This window comes from Diorhabda carinulata, chromosome 1, assembly GCF_026250575.1.
Source record: "Diorhabda carinulata isolate Delta chromosome 1, icDioCari1.1, whole genome shotgun sequence".
Classification (NCBI taxonomy): domain Eukaryota; kingdom Metazoa; phylum Arthropoda; class Insecta; order Coleoptera; family Chrysomelidae; genus Diorhabda; species Diorhabda carinulata.
In genome coordinates, this window is record NC_079460.1 from 14,750,778 (window position 1) to 14,770,160 (window position 19,383).

General features: G+C 31.7%; 1 protein-coding gene across 2 annotated transcripts in view; it reads right to left on the reverse strand.

Moving 5' to 3' along the window:
* LOC130902204 (junctional adhesion molecule A-like) overlaps positions 1-19,383 on the reverse strand; it is a 104,828-nt gene that overhangs the window by 46,834 nt on the left and 38,611 nt on the right. For both annotated transcript variants that reach the window (XM_057814132.1, XM_057814121.1), the window contains exon 2: positions 10,798-11,015. In XM_057814132.1, coding sequence (XP_057670115.1) covers positions 10,798-11,015 — 218 coding nt within the window. The remainder of the gene's footprint in view (positions 1-10,797; positions 11,016-19,383) is intronic.

Below are 19,383 nucleotides of genomic sequence, written 5' to 3' on the forward strand. Positions count from 1 at the left end.
AGAAGAAAATTCTCAAGAAATAATTACGGAATCTGTCGGAGGTGCGAAGTATGACAATGACAAAAACATAATCTTCTATTTGACATGTAGGGTTTTTCCAAGTAGTTTGATTTGATTAAAGTGCCAATATCAAAGTTGGAGCTTAATCCCAAGATCGCAGGATAGTGATGAGAACGAACATATATGTAATATTTCTATATAAACAATTGTGAACTAAGGAAGACAGAATGGTTACGCTTTCTCTATCCTCCGAGGTTCCAGTTCGGTTCTGCGCATTCTCAAGCATGCGCAACCTGATATCTGGAACGAGAGAGAAAATAGTTTATTCTCGGCACCTTAATAGTGAGACGCACACATCACTGAATAAATCTTATCGATCGCTAATGGCAATATTTCCTCAGAGAATATATTGTCCAAGTTTGTAGTAAAAAGTAAATGATGATATTTTCGAATTGGGTACAATAAATAAATTGAAACAATGGCAGAAATATTATCAAAAAATGTTCAAAATATTTTGTATCCTTGCGTGTGGGGAAAAATAAAGAAAAAGTATGTGTTTGATTAAGATAACATATACTCCTATGTTGAAGTTAAGAATTTTATTCAATATACTGGACGCATAAAACCATCGCACTAATTTTCTTTTATTTTCAAATTCATGCAGGTGTATATAACATATTTGGAAATCCCATTAAGGACTTGGACCTTTATATTTAAATTCATTCTTCATAACTGATCATGATGAAATAGAATAATGTAGTGCAAAGGATCTTCATGTTTTATCACAAATAAATAATTTATTGACTAGGTTATTAAGTTTTATACAATTTTTAAACCTATTTATCAAGTGTTACTTATTAAATTTATATAGTGATGCTGGGTCAATGTACGAAAAGAGATTTTCAAAAGGCACAGTCACAAATATGAGCCAATCAACCCATTCACCAAAAGTAACGCCGCGCGGTGCCTACAAAGTAGTTCAGAGGTTATGTACTTTACGTAGGCACAAATATGGGTCAAACAAACCCCTCAATAAGAGAAACGTCTTAAGGGCATTGTTCGTTAATTATACCAGAGCTTATAACACTCGGTAATTAAACGAGGTATAGTCACGTGACCGTTCAATGCGAAAAAGACATAGACGTCGTATAGAAGTTAAGTGACGTGAGCGAATAACTAACCCTCCATGAAGGCATTAGCATTTAACTTCGTTGGTGGAATTTTCATCGAACAAACGATTCTTTTGCAGATGTTGTACAGGAGGTTGTACTTGAGGTTTTAAAAAAATATAAAGAAGGGTAGTCACGTCGTTCGACCCCAAAAAATTATTTTATACTATCGTAGGTTGTTTTAGCAAACTTGACAGCCACTCTGCACCTGTAGCTACAAAATATTTTGTACAGGACTGTTCATTTTATTGTTTTGCTTTCAAAATCCTTAGGCTCTTACCAAAGGAGGCTATTTTTCGATGTTCTGGGGTTCTTGTCCCACTTTCCTAGGTGTGTATTACTCCTTCCAGACGACTGACCACCAGTTGTTTCTGGTGATCATGAGAAGTTCTTCAGATTTTTTAGCTGCTATGGTTATGAATATTTTGGGTTGTCTTAGGCCTGAACTGTTTCTCCAGTAAAACTCCATCTGATTCTCTAGCTTTTCGTTCAGTTCGTTATTGATGTCGCATCTCGTGAGGTCACAATAAGGTTCTGGTCTAAGTTATGGAGTCGTTACCCCTTTTTGGCATGACTTGTTGCTTTCTTATTACCTGGTATACTCTGGTAGCCTGGAAGCCACATTAGGTTTACTTTTGTTTTTGTTAGCTAATGTTTTTAGAGTATGTTAACACTCTCACACTGGTTTGGATGTTCACTCAATAACTTTCAGAACCTTAGAGGGCGCTTAGCTATTTGAGAGAATGTATATGTGCTTTTGAGAGAGGTTTCTATTGAAACACTCCTGAGCACATTTGTTTATTGCTAGCAACTTTACCTCGAAAATAGTGAGAGATGTTCCTAGAGGTATAGAGAGCTTGCATTTTGCTCAAAAATGCGCAGTCCAGCTTCTTACGCCAGCTTCGAAGCGTCTGTGTCTCAAAAAGATACATTTCGAGCTTGCGGAAGATTTTTTGTTCACTCCAGAACCCTGGCTTCAGTTTTCTTGCCTTGATTAGCTTGTGGACTCTGCTCAATACCTCTTTCTTCACTCTGAGGAGAGCAAGTTTAGTAGTGCCTCTAAAAATGTAGTAAGGCAGGTTGACATTGCCCCTTTAATACCTAAACAGATTACCCTTTGAATTTTGTTCATTTTTTCCTGAGCTATTGTTTGTTCAGTTTTAGATCATTAAACAAGCGCTGCAAATATTATCATGGGTTTGATGACTGTTTTGTATATACAGAATATCATTCTAGGCTTTAGTCGCTCTTACCTTGCAAAGAAGTTTGCGACATACAGCCACAGTGGCTTTTGCAATTACTATTAAAAAAGGTGATTGTTTCAACTAAGTGTTTTATCCAGAATGACTGCTAGTTAGTTTGATTCATTGGAAAGTATTAATTTGGTTCCATTCAGGAGAGGTACACTTATAAATGGGACTAGTGATGTTGATTTGAGGTTGATAGAGATTTGATCTTCATCACCCCAGTTTTTAATTGTGTGTTCCGAGCCATTTGCATCTAGACAGAAGTTATACTTCCATGATTGCCCTTTACTACAACTACTAGATCATCCTCGTAGTCCAGAACTATAATTCCAAAGCTGTTAGGTCGAGTGAGACTTTGGTCCACTATCAATGAATACAGTACACTTGCCTCTTTGATAATCGAATTATTTGGTGTGAAGTGGCTTTATTGCTAGAGCCGTACTTTTGAGGTATTGTTCTACGGCTTTTTACGTAGCTTTTAAGAAAAATGAGGTGAGTGAGGCGATAAAACTTCGGTTCCTTTTATGGTCTTCTGTCCGTTTTTGGTATGAACACTACTTTTGACTCTCGCCATATTTTGGGTATATAGTTGACTTCAAAAAGGTTGTGAAAATGTTTTTTCAACCCTTCGAAGCCTTTCTGTAGCATGATTAGATGAATGCCATCTTTGCCAGGTAATTTGTGGTACTAGAAGCTCTCTATCGCTCTATTGATAATGTTTATGGAAAAGATTTTTCCTGCCAGAATTTTACTTCTTGTGTTAAGGACATTCATTTCTAAACTTTCTGACGCATTGTTGCTGTATGCCGTTTGGCTATTGGAGTCGTCCAATTAAGATTTGAATGAGTATTGGCTAAGACTTTTTGGAGACGTTGTACTGTGAGTTCTAGAGCTATACTTGACTATGGGTTAGATGTTATTGCCATCATATTGAATCTGCTACTTAGTCAGACTTGTATGGTTCATCTGTCACATGGCAGTTTGTTACTGTTACTTGTTGTCTTTCTTAGGAAATGTTTTCAAACTTTCAATATTCAAGAATATTTTCAAGTTTCTTGGTATTTTATACCCATTGTCATTATTTCCATTTTTCCACCGTTATTTATGTTTACAAGAATACATATTTCTTCTGTGTTACGTACTAGCTTTGGTACAGATTTTGGTCTTCCAAGTTGCAAGTGTCTTCGTGAGGTTCTTTCTCGCAGTACCAGAACGAGAAGGTTTTCTTGCATTCTTCGTTTATCCATTTTGTTGATCCTTGAGAATTTAATCTGAATGTGTACGGGGGTAGTAGGATATTATTATCTTTGTTGGGAATAGGGATCATTTTGGAGATATGGAGCAATTCGTTGGTTAATATGGGAACATTGAGAATTAATATAAAGTTTTGGAAATAAACATAAGATTGATTTTGATTATTTCTAATAAGGTAGGAATATCAGAAGCAATTTCAACTTGTGAATGGATAGTATGTGAAAAATTAATGATTTCTTCCAATTCTTTTTGTTTAATTAATTCTACATTTAGGGTTTTTTGGTTACTGAATGAATAATATTGTTCTAAGTGAAATGTGTTTTAAGTATTCGATTTTTTGAGTATTTTTTTCTGCAAAAATTTGAATTTTACGTGATTTTGTTTGCCAACGCCTATTAATTCATTTTGATCGATATTTCCGGAAATATATTTTATTACTGTACCAAGACCGTCTACTAAACCTCTTTTGATTATTTTATTGGGTCATTGGGGCATACATTCTAAGTTTGTTTATATCTTCTGAAAGCAATTCTCTCTCTTTGATAGATTTTTGCCAAAGTTACTGTTGAGTCGTCAAGTCTACTGGCTAAATGAACTTAATTTAAAACTAATTTACTATATGAATCTTCGATTTCTTCGATACTTATACTAAAATAAATCTTATGATAGTTGACCTTATAATTTCCTAATCTTAAATTATTTAAAATGTAACCTAGGGGCTCAATTGTTTTGACTTGAAGTGCCTGGCTGGCTATCTTCATGGTTAACCTGGAAAGATTTAGTATTTTTAATCATGTGTTTGCTGATCTTTTTAGATTTTTGAGAAACTATTCTATCATTTGATCTATTTGTATCTACTAATATTTTCTTGTATTTTGGTTTAATTTTATTTCGTGGTTCCATATCTAGATAAACAACGTCTGTCTTTGGGATATCATCTTTTCTTTCTAGATTAATTTTATCCAGCTGTTCGTTTCTTTTTGTAAGTTGTTTTTGGTAAAGGTCATTAAAAAATGGAATAATTTCTATTTTTGGTGAAAGTCATCAAAAAATGGAATAATTTCTGTTTTTCGATTATCGTTGTAGTCTTGATAGATTTGTTTATGAGGATCGATATCGTGAACATTTAGATTTTCATATGGTCCATAAAGGAGTGAAAATGGGGTAAAACTTGTTACTGAGTGAATGGATTGATTATATATAGGAATAGTAATATTTTTTTCCAATTTTTCCGATTGAATGTGCTGTTTCTATGGGAAAATTGCCGGTATGAGATTGGGGGTTGTATAGTAAACTTTTATGTGGAACAATGACATGAATTCCTTGAAGGTTTCGCTTGTGAAGTCTCTTGCATTGTTGCAAGTTATTTGTGAAGGGTAGTTATAATGGGAAAAATAATGACGAAGTTTATTGAGTAAAGTGATTGAATTCGAATTACTAATTTCGTATGCTTGGAGGTATCTGGAGAATAGATCCAGTATTGTTAAAAATTGTTTTCTATACAGAATACGTCTATGTGAAGGTTTTCGAAAGGTCTTTTAGAAATTAGAGGGCCGGAAAATGGTATTTTTCGAGGGTTTCTATCGTATTCTGAGGTGAGACATAATTCGCAGTGATTAATATGGTTCGTTACTAATTCTTGAATTTTTGAAAATAATACGTGTATGTGCTTTATAATTTCAGTAATACCGTTATGAGTTTCTGAATGATAATCTGAAATTAATCGAATTTGTTCATCTTTACAAGTTATCTATCTTTATATCTTTGAGAAAATTATTTGTTCTAATTATTTTCACATTTGGTTCTAAGATTTTAGAGCATTCTCTAGGAGCAATATAAAGTAGTGAATCGTCAGTACAGTATATATAATATGTTTTTTTTTTGATCAATTATTTCGAAAAAGATTTGGCTTAAGACATTATCATTAGATCCTTTTCTAAAACTAAGAAAATACCGATTCTTACCAAATAGTTTGGAATAATCTATATCATTTTTATCTCCGTTTTTTTTGGGATTATTTGAAAATGGGCTGAATTTAAAGATTCATCTGAAATTGGGAAACCAAAAATTGGGTTTTCTTAAAATTTCGTTAGCGTCGCTAAGCGCTAGTTTGGGGTCGGTATTTGCTCTTGCATACATTGAAATAGCATTGATATTAGCAAAATTTTAAATGAATTTGCGGTAAAACGAGAGCATACCAAGAAGTGATTTTATTTGTTTTTCGGGCAAGGGAAAGTTTAGTATGGATTCGATTTTATTTGGGTTAGGTTTGATACCATCAGGAGTTATGACGTGCTCTAAGAAGGCAACTTTCATTTCTGAGGAATTCGGATTTGTCTATTTGAACTTTCAAATTATATTCTTCTAGTTCGGTTAATATTTGTTTTATATGAATAATATACGAGGAAGGGGGTATTTGTCTTCGAAAGTTTTTTCATTTAGTTTTCGATAATCGATCATTAATCTAAATTTCTTTGTTCCACTGGCGTCCATTTGTTTGGGGACGAGAAATGTAGGGAAACTGTACGGGGATATACTTGATTTTATTATCTTATTGCCTAAGAGTTTTTGAATTTCTTGTTTTAAATGATAAGGGTATCTATATGATTTTTGGTAAATTGGTACGTCGTCGACTGTTTTAATATGATGTTTAACTGTGAACGTAAAGTCTGAGTTTTCGTTATAAAATATGTTTTTAAATTTTTTGCATAGAGACATTAGTGCATCTTTTTCTTCGCGATTCAGATGATCCGTTCGAAGAAGTAGAAATATCTATATTACTATAAGATGGTTTAGACTTTGTTTCATCAAATTTTGATAGAGGTTGACCTTGAAGAGGTTCGTGGAAATTGATAGAAATATTATTTAATGACATCTCTTGTTCTATGGGTATTTTGCAATAACCTCTTCGGGCTAGAGCTATACATTATGATATGTGGTGATTTCAACTGTTATCATATTTATTGGGGATCTTCACTCAATACTACACAAGATAACAGATTAATAGACGCTATAGATGGAGCAAATTTAATTATCTTAAACGATGGGACGCCAACGAAAATTGTTTGGCCCAACAGAAGACCTTCGCCAATAGACCTCACACTAGTTTCATCAAATTTGATGGGTTACACAGAATGGAACACGTTAGATGATCTGATTATTTTCTTATTCACATCTCGATATCCCGTCAATATAATCCATCATCTAGATTCCATCAAGAAAATAAGTCCTCTGCTGATTGTTTCCATATTTATTTATATTGTTACATAGTAACAATATAAACTAGATATAGTCTTCAATAGAAATAATATATAAAGCAGCATCCAAATCTATGAAGTGTCGTACTGGAGGTTTCAAAAAAAAGTCAAAACCCCTTTGGTGGGACAATGATTTTGCTCAAACTATAAATAAACGGAAAAACGCTTTCCAAATGTACAAAATCACTGCAACGTTGAGGAACTATCTTTTATGAAAAAATATGCTAGCTAGAAGCAAACTGTTATTAAAAAAAAAACAGGAATATTGGAAAAAATTTGTCAGCAGTACAAAAACACGTCGACCGCAAAAATTGGGAGTTCTTAAAAAAATATAAAACAAAAATTCAACTATAAAAAAGCAGGCAATACCTGAAAGCCTCATAAGCCAAATGTTTAATATCTACTCAAGTTTTGTCCAAATATAGTGAAAGCATCAATTGAAAGCCCCAGCAATCATCCAATCGATAAACCCTTTGATGTCTCAGAACTGAATATTGCAATCAAATCCACAGGATCTACAGCTCCTGGTAATGATAATATAACATATGATATTGACAGAAATATGCCTTTACCTGCAAAAAAATTTTTGACTACAATTTTAACGATTGGTGGATAGAAGGTAAGTACCTTGAACTGCTGAAACAAGTAACCATCTTAAAACCACAAAAGGACTTATCGACCCATATCTCTAATGCCCTGTATAACAAAAATTTGAAATGATGTTCAAAAAAAGGCTGCAATGGCACTTTGAACAAAATACAATTTTACCCTGTACACAGTACGAATTTATTAGGGGGTACGGCACATTGGATGCAATAACTAACTAAGTAAATGATATATGAATTACATTTTATAAAAATAAATATCTTGTGGATCATGTCTAAACTTGAAAAGTGCTTTTGATAACGTGGATATCCATTTACTTAAAAACAAAATAGTAGACGTTGGTTTCAGTAAAAGGAGTACTGAGAGTATAACACAATTATATTATTCGCGTACACTTTACATAAAGGATCATAAAAATATTGTATACGGTCTTAGAATTATTCATTGCCTCAGGAATCTGTATTGAGTCCTTTATAACTTAATATTCATTCTGCCGATTTATATACACGTTTTTCAAAAATAAAAAGATGTATACAGTATGAAGATGATATCTGTATATACTCCATCGAGGATATATACGCCGATTGTCTTAATATATTGGAAAATATGATGCAATCTGTAGTAAAGTGGACTGAAGAAACTGGTAACGCCCTCTCAACCGAAAACTGCTCAATTACAAGTCGCTGGACATAGACTTCGCACCTTGGAGAGCCTAGCTCTATATGGACCAATATTGTCGGTACTAAGCGAGTATAAATACTTTGGTATCATACTAGATAGTAAATTACTACAATTCAAACATATAAGGTATATGTTAAATAAATGTGAAAAAGGGTATAGTTGCGAAGAATGTGTTACAAACCGCAGATAGGGCGCGGCCCCTTTTATTGCCATTATGTTTTATAGGGCTTATGATAGATCGGTTATAAACTATTGATGTTGTTTATAGGAATCGAATTGTGATAAAAATTCATAGCAAATAGATCGTATGCGATATGAATGCCTCAGAATTTGTCTCGGTGCAATGAAGTCAACACCACTGAATGTATTATTGGCAGAATGTAACGTACCTCCTTTGTTTATACGGCAGCAATTATTGTCTCAGAAATATTTAATTAAATTGGAAACTCTCAGGCCAAATATGATAAACAATTTATGTATAATATCCATAGAACACCTCATAAATCGATATTGGATGTTTAAAACCACACCTCCACTTGCAGAAGCCTTCATTTAAACCAATGAATTCAATTATATATAGAAAAACTTTATCGATATGTAATATTCCCTATCAAGCTATATTTGAAGTCCACAAAGTCCTAATCTCTAATTATACGGAATGTTGTCGCATTAAATCAATCCTGTTGAAATTTATACTAGCAGAGTTTGCTGACAAGACAATAATATATACTGATTGATCTAAGACAAAGCAATTTTTACGAATTAAATTACTCGATATTTCTAGCATATACGAGTATAATGCGGAGCTGTATGCTATCTTACAGAGTCGTTCCTAGTTGATATCAAATAAAAAAGATGGGGGTTGTGATTTTATCTGACTCTAGATCACCACATGCCATAAAAGAGACTCATCTCGAAATAATGAAATATCCTATTTAATGTGACATCAAAACTATAACATTAAATTTGAGTATGACATCCATTTGGGTTAAAAGACATGTTGGAATACATGGTGATGAAACAGCTGATCGATTAGCAAAATATTCAGTACCAAATGGAGTTTTTTGTAACGTATATACAGGAAGAGATGCGATTAATTCATTAATAGATAAAATGTACGTATCCTGGCAGAAACACTAGAATACCGCCTCACGATCCTCAAAAGACACCTATTTTCCATTCTATCCTACTTTACCCTTATTCACGAACTGTATTTTTAAATACACAATTTCGAAATTTTACTCAGCAAGTATATTTAAAATGAAGCTATTATACAATCATCAACCTGTACCTGCGATGATAATTCTTGTGCTGATCTCAATCACATTTTTTGGGGATACAGCAATTACATTCATAAAACAAACAATTTTTAAGCAGAGATAACCGAGAAACTTTAGATCTATTAGTAAATTTTATCAATGATATTGAAATTAATATCTAAGTAGTATCACTGAAAAATTCTGTGGCTGATGCTTTCAAGCCATTTTCTTTCACACACACCCTTGTACCTTCACGGAATCATATGATTTATTGATTTTAAAGTTTCTATATTCATATTATGCATATAATTTTCAGCCATTCTTGTCTATACTGAAAATAACCTGTCGTACTTTTGCATTATCCAAATAAAATTATATATCCAATTTTCTTTAAGTTGCATCAAATTCCTTTCTTCTTTGAAATACTCTCTATGTTTTACTTTATCTTTCAAACTCTTCTTCTTTCCTATTTCTTCATTTAAAATATCATTCTCTCTTCTTCATAATTTATATACATCTAATTAAAATTCATTAGGTTCTCCAATTTTTTCGTCTATTTTCTCATTACTGTTTCATTTTATTTCTTCTTTTATTTTATAATATCAGAGACCTACTCTAATATTATTTCGGAATGTTGTGTGAAGAGGATTGAGCGATCACTATTTAATTAGTAGCGTTATTAGCTTATTCAACAGTTTAGTTTCTTCACACTAAAGACGTAGAATTTAGATAGTTTGAAAAGATATACAGATGAAGTAACACAAGTTACTTCACACACTTATTTTTTATGAATTAAATCCTGAATGTTTTCCTTTAATATTTGCAAACAAATGATTCGCGACAATATTTCTTAAAACGCTCTATACGAGGTTTATATGTTATGTTCATGAAAGATATGGTACAGTTAAATGTTTCAATTTTAAAATATTAAAAGACTTCTACTGTATTTTCACTAAATGCATTGTATGAAATTTTCAAAACCAACAAAGCTTTTGCCAGATAGCGATCTCGGACAAACATTTGTATAGTTCATCAAATTAACATTTCATTTTAAAATCAAAAATTATCTAACTGAATCCTATATAATTATTTTTTGATGAATTTTTAGTCATATTTTTTATAAAATGATAATCATAAACTCAGATTTGTATATATTGATAAAGTTTTGTGTGGATATATAAGGTAGCATATAAACCCTTGATGTGCGTCTCTCACAAATGAAAAATTTAGTAAAATTTAGGGAAAGAATGGCAACGAATGTGAATTTTAAGATACTAGAACGCTGTTCGTTTAAAGGTTTTCAGTCAATGAAGAGATGTCTTACCGTTTTATTTCCCAAATTTCTAACTCTACAACTGAGATAAGCTGATTTTCCAACAAGAGCTGTTACATTATTTGGAGTCAAAGCATCAAAGTAGGGATCGAAACGGTTTTGTGGAATAGCAAGTGATCCCATTGGTAGCGGAGAAAGAGTCTCACTCTCTGGAAGGGAGTTATATCCAGACGCGGAAGATGCCATACCTCCAATTACCAACATCAGATCTGAAAATAAGTTACGAATTAGATATTATTGTATATATATTAATATACAGAATATATGATTTGTTAATGGTTTGAGAAACTCTTTGCAAATAACTTTGGGTGTATGGACTGGAATAAAAAATACAAAATTCAAAATGGCTTCACGTCCACAAAATTTCGTATTATTAATCAGTAAACAGTATATCAAAGTCATCAAATTTGAGAAAAGAATTCCTCAATTACCTAATGCTTGATATTTTAAAACTGAACATTCCTTGATTCGTATAAAATTCAATTATCCCATTCAATGGAGATTTTTACCCGTGTTTCTCTAAAATATAAAAGATAATAGACGCCTTCCTGGCAGCATCATCACAAAAAGGTGACCTATAAGGATTATTCTTTATAATGATAGATGAGAGAATCCATCAAATCAACCTATAATTATGGAAAAAGAGAAAGAGGGAGACATGCTTTATTGTCAAAAAACTGTTACAGTTTGTAGACACAAGCTTTTAAAAACTAGAAAACAAACATAAAAATAACTAAATAAAGATAAAACAAACGAAAAAAAATTTCAATATACAGAAGAAAACCACAATGAGTGACAAAATTATAGGTGATAGTAATAGGTAATAATTAGTATATGTCAGCAAAATTAAACCAGTATACAGCATGCCCGGAATTAAATAGTATTATTAGAATAGAAGTTGTTCTTGCATTTTTTTGCATTGTAAAATATTGAGCCCTTAACTAATTCTGAACGTGGAGTATAAAGATGAAAGTCGTGGCCCACGTTCCTAAGTGCAACGATCTTTCTGAAATTGGAAAAGTGTGCTTACGAATTAGGAAAATGGATTCAAAGATGAATGAGGAAGTCAGAATTTTTGATCTTTTAAAGAAGTCCCTGCAATGAACTCTGCTGTTTAGTCCGAGTGAATTTCTAACAGCTCTCTTCTGTAGTTTGAAGATTCGCTCCAATCGAGTCGCACCACACGTACCTCAGAAGAGAAGGGCATAACGGAGATGCGACTCAATAAGGGTATAAGGAGGTGGATAAATTCAGTTTTTTGGAAACTGATGTTAGCGCAAAACATGAGAAACTTAATTTTTTGAGATAGGTGGCAATGTGTAACTCTCATTTCAAAGAATTGTCGACAACAAAAATTTTACAGATTCAACGACATCAATGATGGTGTAATTTAATAAAAAATGCTGCAATGTATTTTTTTATGATGAAAGTGTGGTTTAAGAAACGTTGGGACAGAGAAGATTAAAATCGCCCTATTATTTAAGGGCGATTAGGTCTCTAGATACGGTACTATGAAGTGCCGTGAGATCATGGTTGCTCCAAGAGAAACTAGTGTCGTCTGCAAATAGACATATTTTACCACTGATGTCCAGATGGACAATGTCGTTTATAAACAAAAGAAACAAAATAGGGCCTAGTACTAAGCCTTCGTATACATCACATTTTCTTGTCTTGCAAGGAGACATCGTTGTATCAACCGTTACAAGCTGACTTCTGTTGGTAAGGTATGACTATATGAGCCATGCGGGAGGTGTTCCTCTGAGACCGTAGTACTGCAATTTCATGGGTAGTGAGTATTTTATATTTACCAATTTTCGTATGATCTTAGATAAGGTGGGAAGGAGAGCATTTGCGCGATAATTCGATGTTCCATTTTAACCTCCTCGTTTATACAGAGGTATAATTATATCTCAAGGCAATAGGAAAAAGTGCTATTTTGAAATAAAATGTTAATTGAAGTGGTGGTAGGGTGCAATCGGGCAGACTCAAAAACATTTTTAATGTAAGTCCATCAATTCCAGTTGAGTATTTATTTTTGATGTCATTAATTGTACTGCGAAGCTCTGCTGAAACTACAGGCATAAAGAAGAAACTACGTAATCTAGCATTAGTAGCAGGGATATATGAAAGCGGATCATGAGGAGTCATAGAATTTGATAAATTTTTGGCTACAAAAGTAATTATTGAGGTTATCAGGTAGAGTAGAGTTATGCTCGATGAAGAAGGCTTATTTCTTAGATCATTCACAATGGACTATGTTTCTTTAGGAACATTAGGAGTGTTGGTGAGTCTCCTGTTATAATAAATATCTTTGGCAGCTTTTATTACTTTATGATAATTTTTTCTGTATAGTTTCACGTAAATTTTTGAAGAAGACAATATTCGAGAATTTCCTTAGGTGAGATAAAGATCGCATGCTCATGTTTAAGACGCCTGAGGAGAAAAGAATTGGATCCCAGACTAAGTGTTTTTATGAATCTAGAAAATTCGAAGTCCACATCACCAGAGCATGTTCCAGTCAGTTTTTTGACAATGGTGCTTGGAATTATGAAAATTTTTATTTTTTGATTGGATATTACCAAAAATTTTGTTAACACTGCTTCTTGATCGTAGAGACCGGAATTGATGTACAGTCGGTGGATTCTGGATCATACGTTGACACGACATAGTCTATAGTACTAGAACTGGTCTTAGTTATTCTGGTTGGTGCCGTAATATGCATGACCATACCGATAGAATTAAAAATTGAGTGAAGACATTATTGACCAGCACACACACTGTAATAATCAATATTGAGATTGCCACAAAGAATTAGTTTGCTTTTTAGAGGTAAGGACTCCAGTAAAGTTAGTAGTTTGTGAAAGAAAGTATGCACGTCAGCGTCAGGTGTTCTGTAAATACTAACAATATAGAGGTCATAAGTCTTGTGGTAGACGATGGAAAATTCGAATACTTTCTCAGATATATCATTGAACTGTGTTATTTCGGACAAGTTGTTTGTGGACATGATGATAGTTTCTTTATTCAACCAATGTTCAGTGATGGCAACAATTTTTGAAAAATTGAGCTCCTCTAGTGAAATATACAGTTCATTTGTTTTGTGTCTTAGGGATTGACTATTAATAAAAATCAAGCCGAGCATGTTATCGTTCAGTCTTTGAGAGTACATTTTTTCATGCTAAAAAAATTATCTTGAAATACTTCGTGCTGTGTCGCATGTGAATTTATATTCCTTAACAAATTATTGACAAAGATACGAAACGTTCAAAAAATAGGCTAACTTTTGAAAATAAATAAGATGGAAAATTGCAAAATCTAAAATATGAAATTATTGTAACTTAATGAACTGTAACTGAACTGACCTGAAAAATAACTGTAAAGAGTTATTTTTCAAAAAGTATATTGTCAGTTGAAAATAATTTACGCTGAAGTAAAATTTTCGTATCAGATTTACTTGAGATATTTGAAATGGTACCTTTCAATATCAAGCATTAAGCATTCCATTTATGAAGACAATTGAGAATAATCATCACTTTCGAGTGTAATCCTCACAAACGACCATACTCAATATCTATTAAACTCTCTTTTAATGAGTTGAAAATAGAAGTTTACCAGTCCGCGGAACAGCAATCTTTCCAAAAATATTCACATAGTTGAGTTTTATTCCAAAAATAATTCACTACAATTGCATTGGAAGCAACAATATCTTTTGAGCTGTTTATACTCGTAGTTCATTAGATGAATATTTTGGTGATTGCCTTTTCATGATGGTAATTTTCATTGAAAATTATATGCAAAGAATATCCATGCAGTTAACATAAAAAATATAACAGTCTTTCATTTCTGAGTTTCAGGTATCTCTATCGATAAACTTAAGATAAATTCACAACTGGATGAACGATAAATTATATATCTGCGCAGCTGGAAAATATATGTTAATAAGATCAACTTCAATTTTCTAACGTTTCTGGTATGGATGAAGCGACGATCTAAAGTTAAAATGAAAATACGTAATAAATGCTAAGCTATATGAACAATTGGACGGCATCTTGAATATTAATATTAGCTCTTTGTTTTTTTTATGATTAACTATTATATGAAGAATATTCCGGTAACAAATTATTGATAAACGCTCTGAAATACGATTATATACTCACATGGTGTCGTTCCTTATTTGGTAGTTGGAGAAAGTTGCTTCTGTTTATTGTATAATTGTAATGAAAACTACTTATCTGACAGACAGCAATTTTTTATGGGACAAATTAAAATATGTTTCTTTCGAATTACTGTTGTGAAAAGACCTTATTTTTGTCAATCTGTTAGTGAATAATATGTGAGAATACTGAAGTCAACTTACAGAAGCGGTCAGAAAATCGAAAAAGAGGTATCACTCCACTTCCATGAGATCTTTTAGGACGGTTACAATTTTATTCAACCTATTCTTATCAAGCATTTTGATTGCAGATATCATTCACCGATCATGGGTTTTTAAACAGACATTTCCAAAGTAAGTTCAAAAGTTATTTTATTTATGGTATGATTTTGAAGAAGGAATATTTATCCAGTCTTCTTGGACATTTTACAGAATTTCGTATTCCGGAGGTTCACTGGTTTTAGGAGAATATTGGTATATAGAGTGTTTCGACGAAAATTAAAGCACCCTTACAAAATTAATTTCTTGCAATCTTGATTTTCATTTTAGAGCAAATGTGGTCCAATAACACATCATATAATGCTACAAAATATTTTCAAAAGCTAAATCCAGTGGTATCAGTAATCAGAATAAGGTCACAACTCGATATCGCAGCTCTGCAATATTTGTAGTGGACTGGCTCCATAAGAAAATGCGAAGACGAGAGATCCATAATATATAATAATTATAATAATTAAATGAGAAGTCACTAAAGATGTAACACATCCAAAATTAATTATACAGCGTGAAATGACACAGGATGAGGTCAAGATAATTCGAACGGCCAAAACGCAAGAGATAACACATTATAAGAATACGCCGTATGACAAATATTCGTAGATTCTCAGTGTCTTCTCAAATATAAATTTGTTCAATTTTACAATAAACCAGAATATGTAGATAGTAGTCACTTTTCTCATTGACGTTGAATGGGTAGAGGAAAAATACTTACATCACAATTTTTTGTAAATAGGTTCCATATTAAGTATCCTTCGCAATAGTTAAAGAAAATTTGAGCAAATGTCGGGGATTCGATTTCAAATCGAACGACACTCATCATCGCTCATAAACTTTATGAATTCATAAAGTTTACGTTTGAGTGCTGACGTGCATCGTTCGGTTTGAAATCGAACCCCAAAATTTGCTTTGACTATTACAAAATATATTTAATAAGTGATACATTAATAAAAAATTGGGATGTAAGTATTTTTATAACGTCAAAAAGTTTTATAAATATTATGTTTGAGAGCTAATGCGCATCGATCGTTTCGAAATCGGAACACCAAAACTTTTTCAAATTTTCTTCAACTATTACGAAAGATACTTAATAAGGAATCTATCTACAAGGAGTTGTGATCTAATTATTATTATAACGCGAAAAAAATTCATAAAGTTTATGTTTGAGAGCTGACGCACATCGATCGTTTTGAAATCGAAACCCCAAACGTTAAGTATGTTTTTTTTTCGTCATAAAAAAACTTACAATGTATCGTAAATAGGTTCCTTATTAAGTCTCCTTTGCACCAATTGACAAAAATTTCAAAGAATTTTGTGGTTTCGATTTCGTAACGAACGATGTGCTCAGCGCTCAAACGTAATGTTTGATTGGTGAATTTTTTTAGTGTTATAAAACAAATAACATGGTAACTTCTGGTCAATTGTTTTCTAATTATTCTAATTTCTTCTTATTCTTTGGATCTTCGGTTCAGAATCGTGAAATGTGTACAAAAACGCGCGTTTAAAAATTTCTTATCCTCTTAAACTTTTGGCAATAAAATTATGTAGCCTGTTATATTTCTCATCAATTTTCGCATAAGTTCAGTTTATGTTGTAAAGACTATTCGTGGCAGAAATCCGTGGATAACTTCATACAGGTACTGAAGAATTGCATATTCGGAATCTATGGAGAATACCAATACTGCTCTCCGTTTTGTATCATGAAAAAAAACGACTCCATAAGATTTTGTATCCATTTGAAAGAGGGTAGGGATTTTTCTGTGTATGAATCATGTGCAAAGAATTACGTTGACATTTCAAGTAATTTTCGTAAATATTATCTACAAAACAATTACATATTTTATTTGCTCACAAATAAGTACCCACATTTTATCAACAGTTTAAGAGGACTTTCTCTAGAACTAGTAATTATTTTATTCTTACCTTCCATAAACTTCACAGCTTCCTTTTATATCCAATATGCTCCCAGGTGTCGACCCCTGATATTCTAAATATCTATAGATCAATTTTTAGTTAGAATATATGTCAGCTTCGGCCATTTTTTTAGAAATTAGAATACTAGAAACTAATGTATTTTTATTTATAAAGGTACAGACATGCACAGAACTCTGAATTCATCGATTCCTGAAAAAATGGAGCTCTTCACTTACGTTTTCACTTTTGTGATAAAAAATTAGATTATTTCATTGAAGTAATTCGTAAATGTGCTACAAATTAGAATTTCATATTTACTTTCATGTCTATGACTTAGCAATACCCCTATCCTCCAATATTACTGATCTTCCAGTTTTAAATGTTCCTAAAGTTACAGGATGTTTTCTCATCTGAAGCTGGAAATGAGCTAAAAATAGGATCATAATAGATGAAACGGATGAAAATGATCAATGCGTTAATGAGAAAACTGATTTGAATAACCTTAATGAAATTTATGCATATCTTTTAGATTTTTAAAAAACGAATTCAATAAAAATTCAACGACATTAACAACCAACTAACCTCACCTAACCTATAAATTTCAACTTCACTTATAACGAACTAACCTATAAAATATATTGTCATTTATATTCTAGCCAATGAATATTCAAATACATTCATAACGACGTAACCTATTCAAATTTAATGATATTCATAAATTCACCTATCAATATTGAACATCATTCACTACAACTTACCCTTATCTAACATGTAAAAATTCATCCCGTCATAACGTCATTCATAACCTAACCAATCAAAAATTAATGAAAATTCCTATAGTAACCAGAATCAATATTTCAATTAATCAATATTTCTGTCAACGTAAATTTGATAGGAAGATAAAAATTGACGTTTCGACTAATTCTTTATCAAAATATGATATCGACACTGACAATTTGCTTATTTATATTGATCTATAGATTAATTAAATTAATCAATTAAATTTATTAGATTTACCAAATAGAACTATAAATTTCACTTAAATTATTTAGATCTTTTTTATCGTTTATAGCTTTTTCGTTCTTATGAATGTGAATCAAAAAATTCCCTTTTTCGTGTTTTTCCGTTTAAAGACTTTTTGAATCTTTATAATTGAATTTATTTTTAATATTTAACAGTTAATACAAGGCACTTGATATATAATATTACTTCTTTTGTATTTTAGTGTTTTAGATTTTAATTTAATGAAACATTTGGATAATGTATTATGTCCTTTATGACTTATACTAATATCATATTTATTGAAATAATTCGATAATTGTTGGGAAAGTCCTTGTACATATGGTAAGGAGAAATGTTTTATGTTTTGATGTTTCAATTCAGTTTTGTTTTTAAATTGATTGTAGTATCTGTATATCCTTTTCCTGAATATATTGTTTATCATTTTTTCCGGATAATTATTTTTTTTTCAATGCAGTTTTTGATTTTTAATAGCTAAGCATCTAAATTCAGGACTTATTATCACTGATCTTTTTTGTGACATAGGATGACACGAATTGAAGTTCAAATATCCTGAGGACCAATTTGGTTTCATATACCATTCTGTCCCTATGTTATTCTTAATTTTATATAATGTGACATCAAGAAAATTGATTCTATTATTTTGCTTAACCTCGATTCTGAATTGAAGTTTTTCATGATAAGAATTGAATTTTTCACTTATGTTTTCAATTTGATTCTTTGGTACATCAGTAATGCAATCATCTACATATCGGAAAAAGAATGGAATATTTATATCAAGTTTGCTTAGAACCGTTTCCTCAAGATCTTCCATTACCAATTGTGCTATAACACTATAAACCCATAGCACAACCATCAATTTGTTTGTATATTTAATTTCATATTTGAAATATGTTGTTGTAAGTGAGTTCTATAGCTTTTATAAATTCATTTTGAGGTATTTATGTATATTCTTTAATTTAGTCCCATTTTTTCATTTATTTATATATATATATATATATATATATACCAATTTTTTTACAATGGTAATAAGAATATTTGTATATAAAGGAACCACGTCCAACGAAATAAATACATATTCATTAGAAATTTTGATACTTTTAATTTTTTCTTTGAAATCCCATGTGTTTTTGATAAAGTATTTGTTTTGATATAAATTTTTAATTAGATAATGGGATAAGAGGAGTTTGAATACTTGAAACAATCGGTCGTGA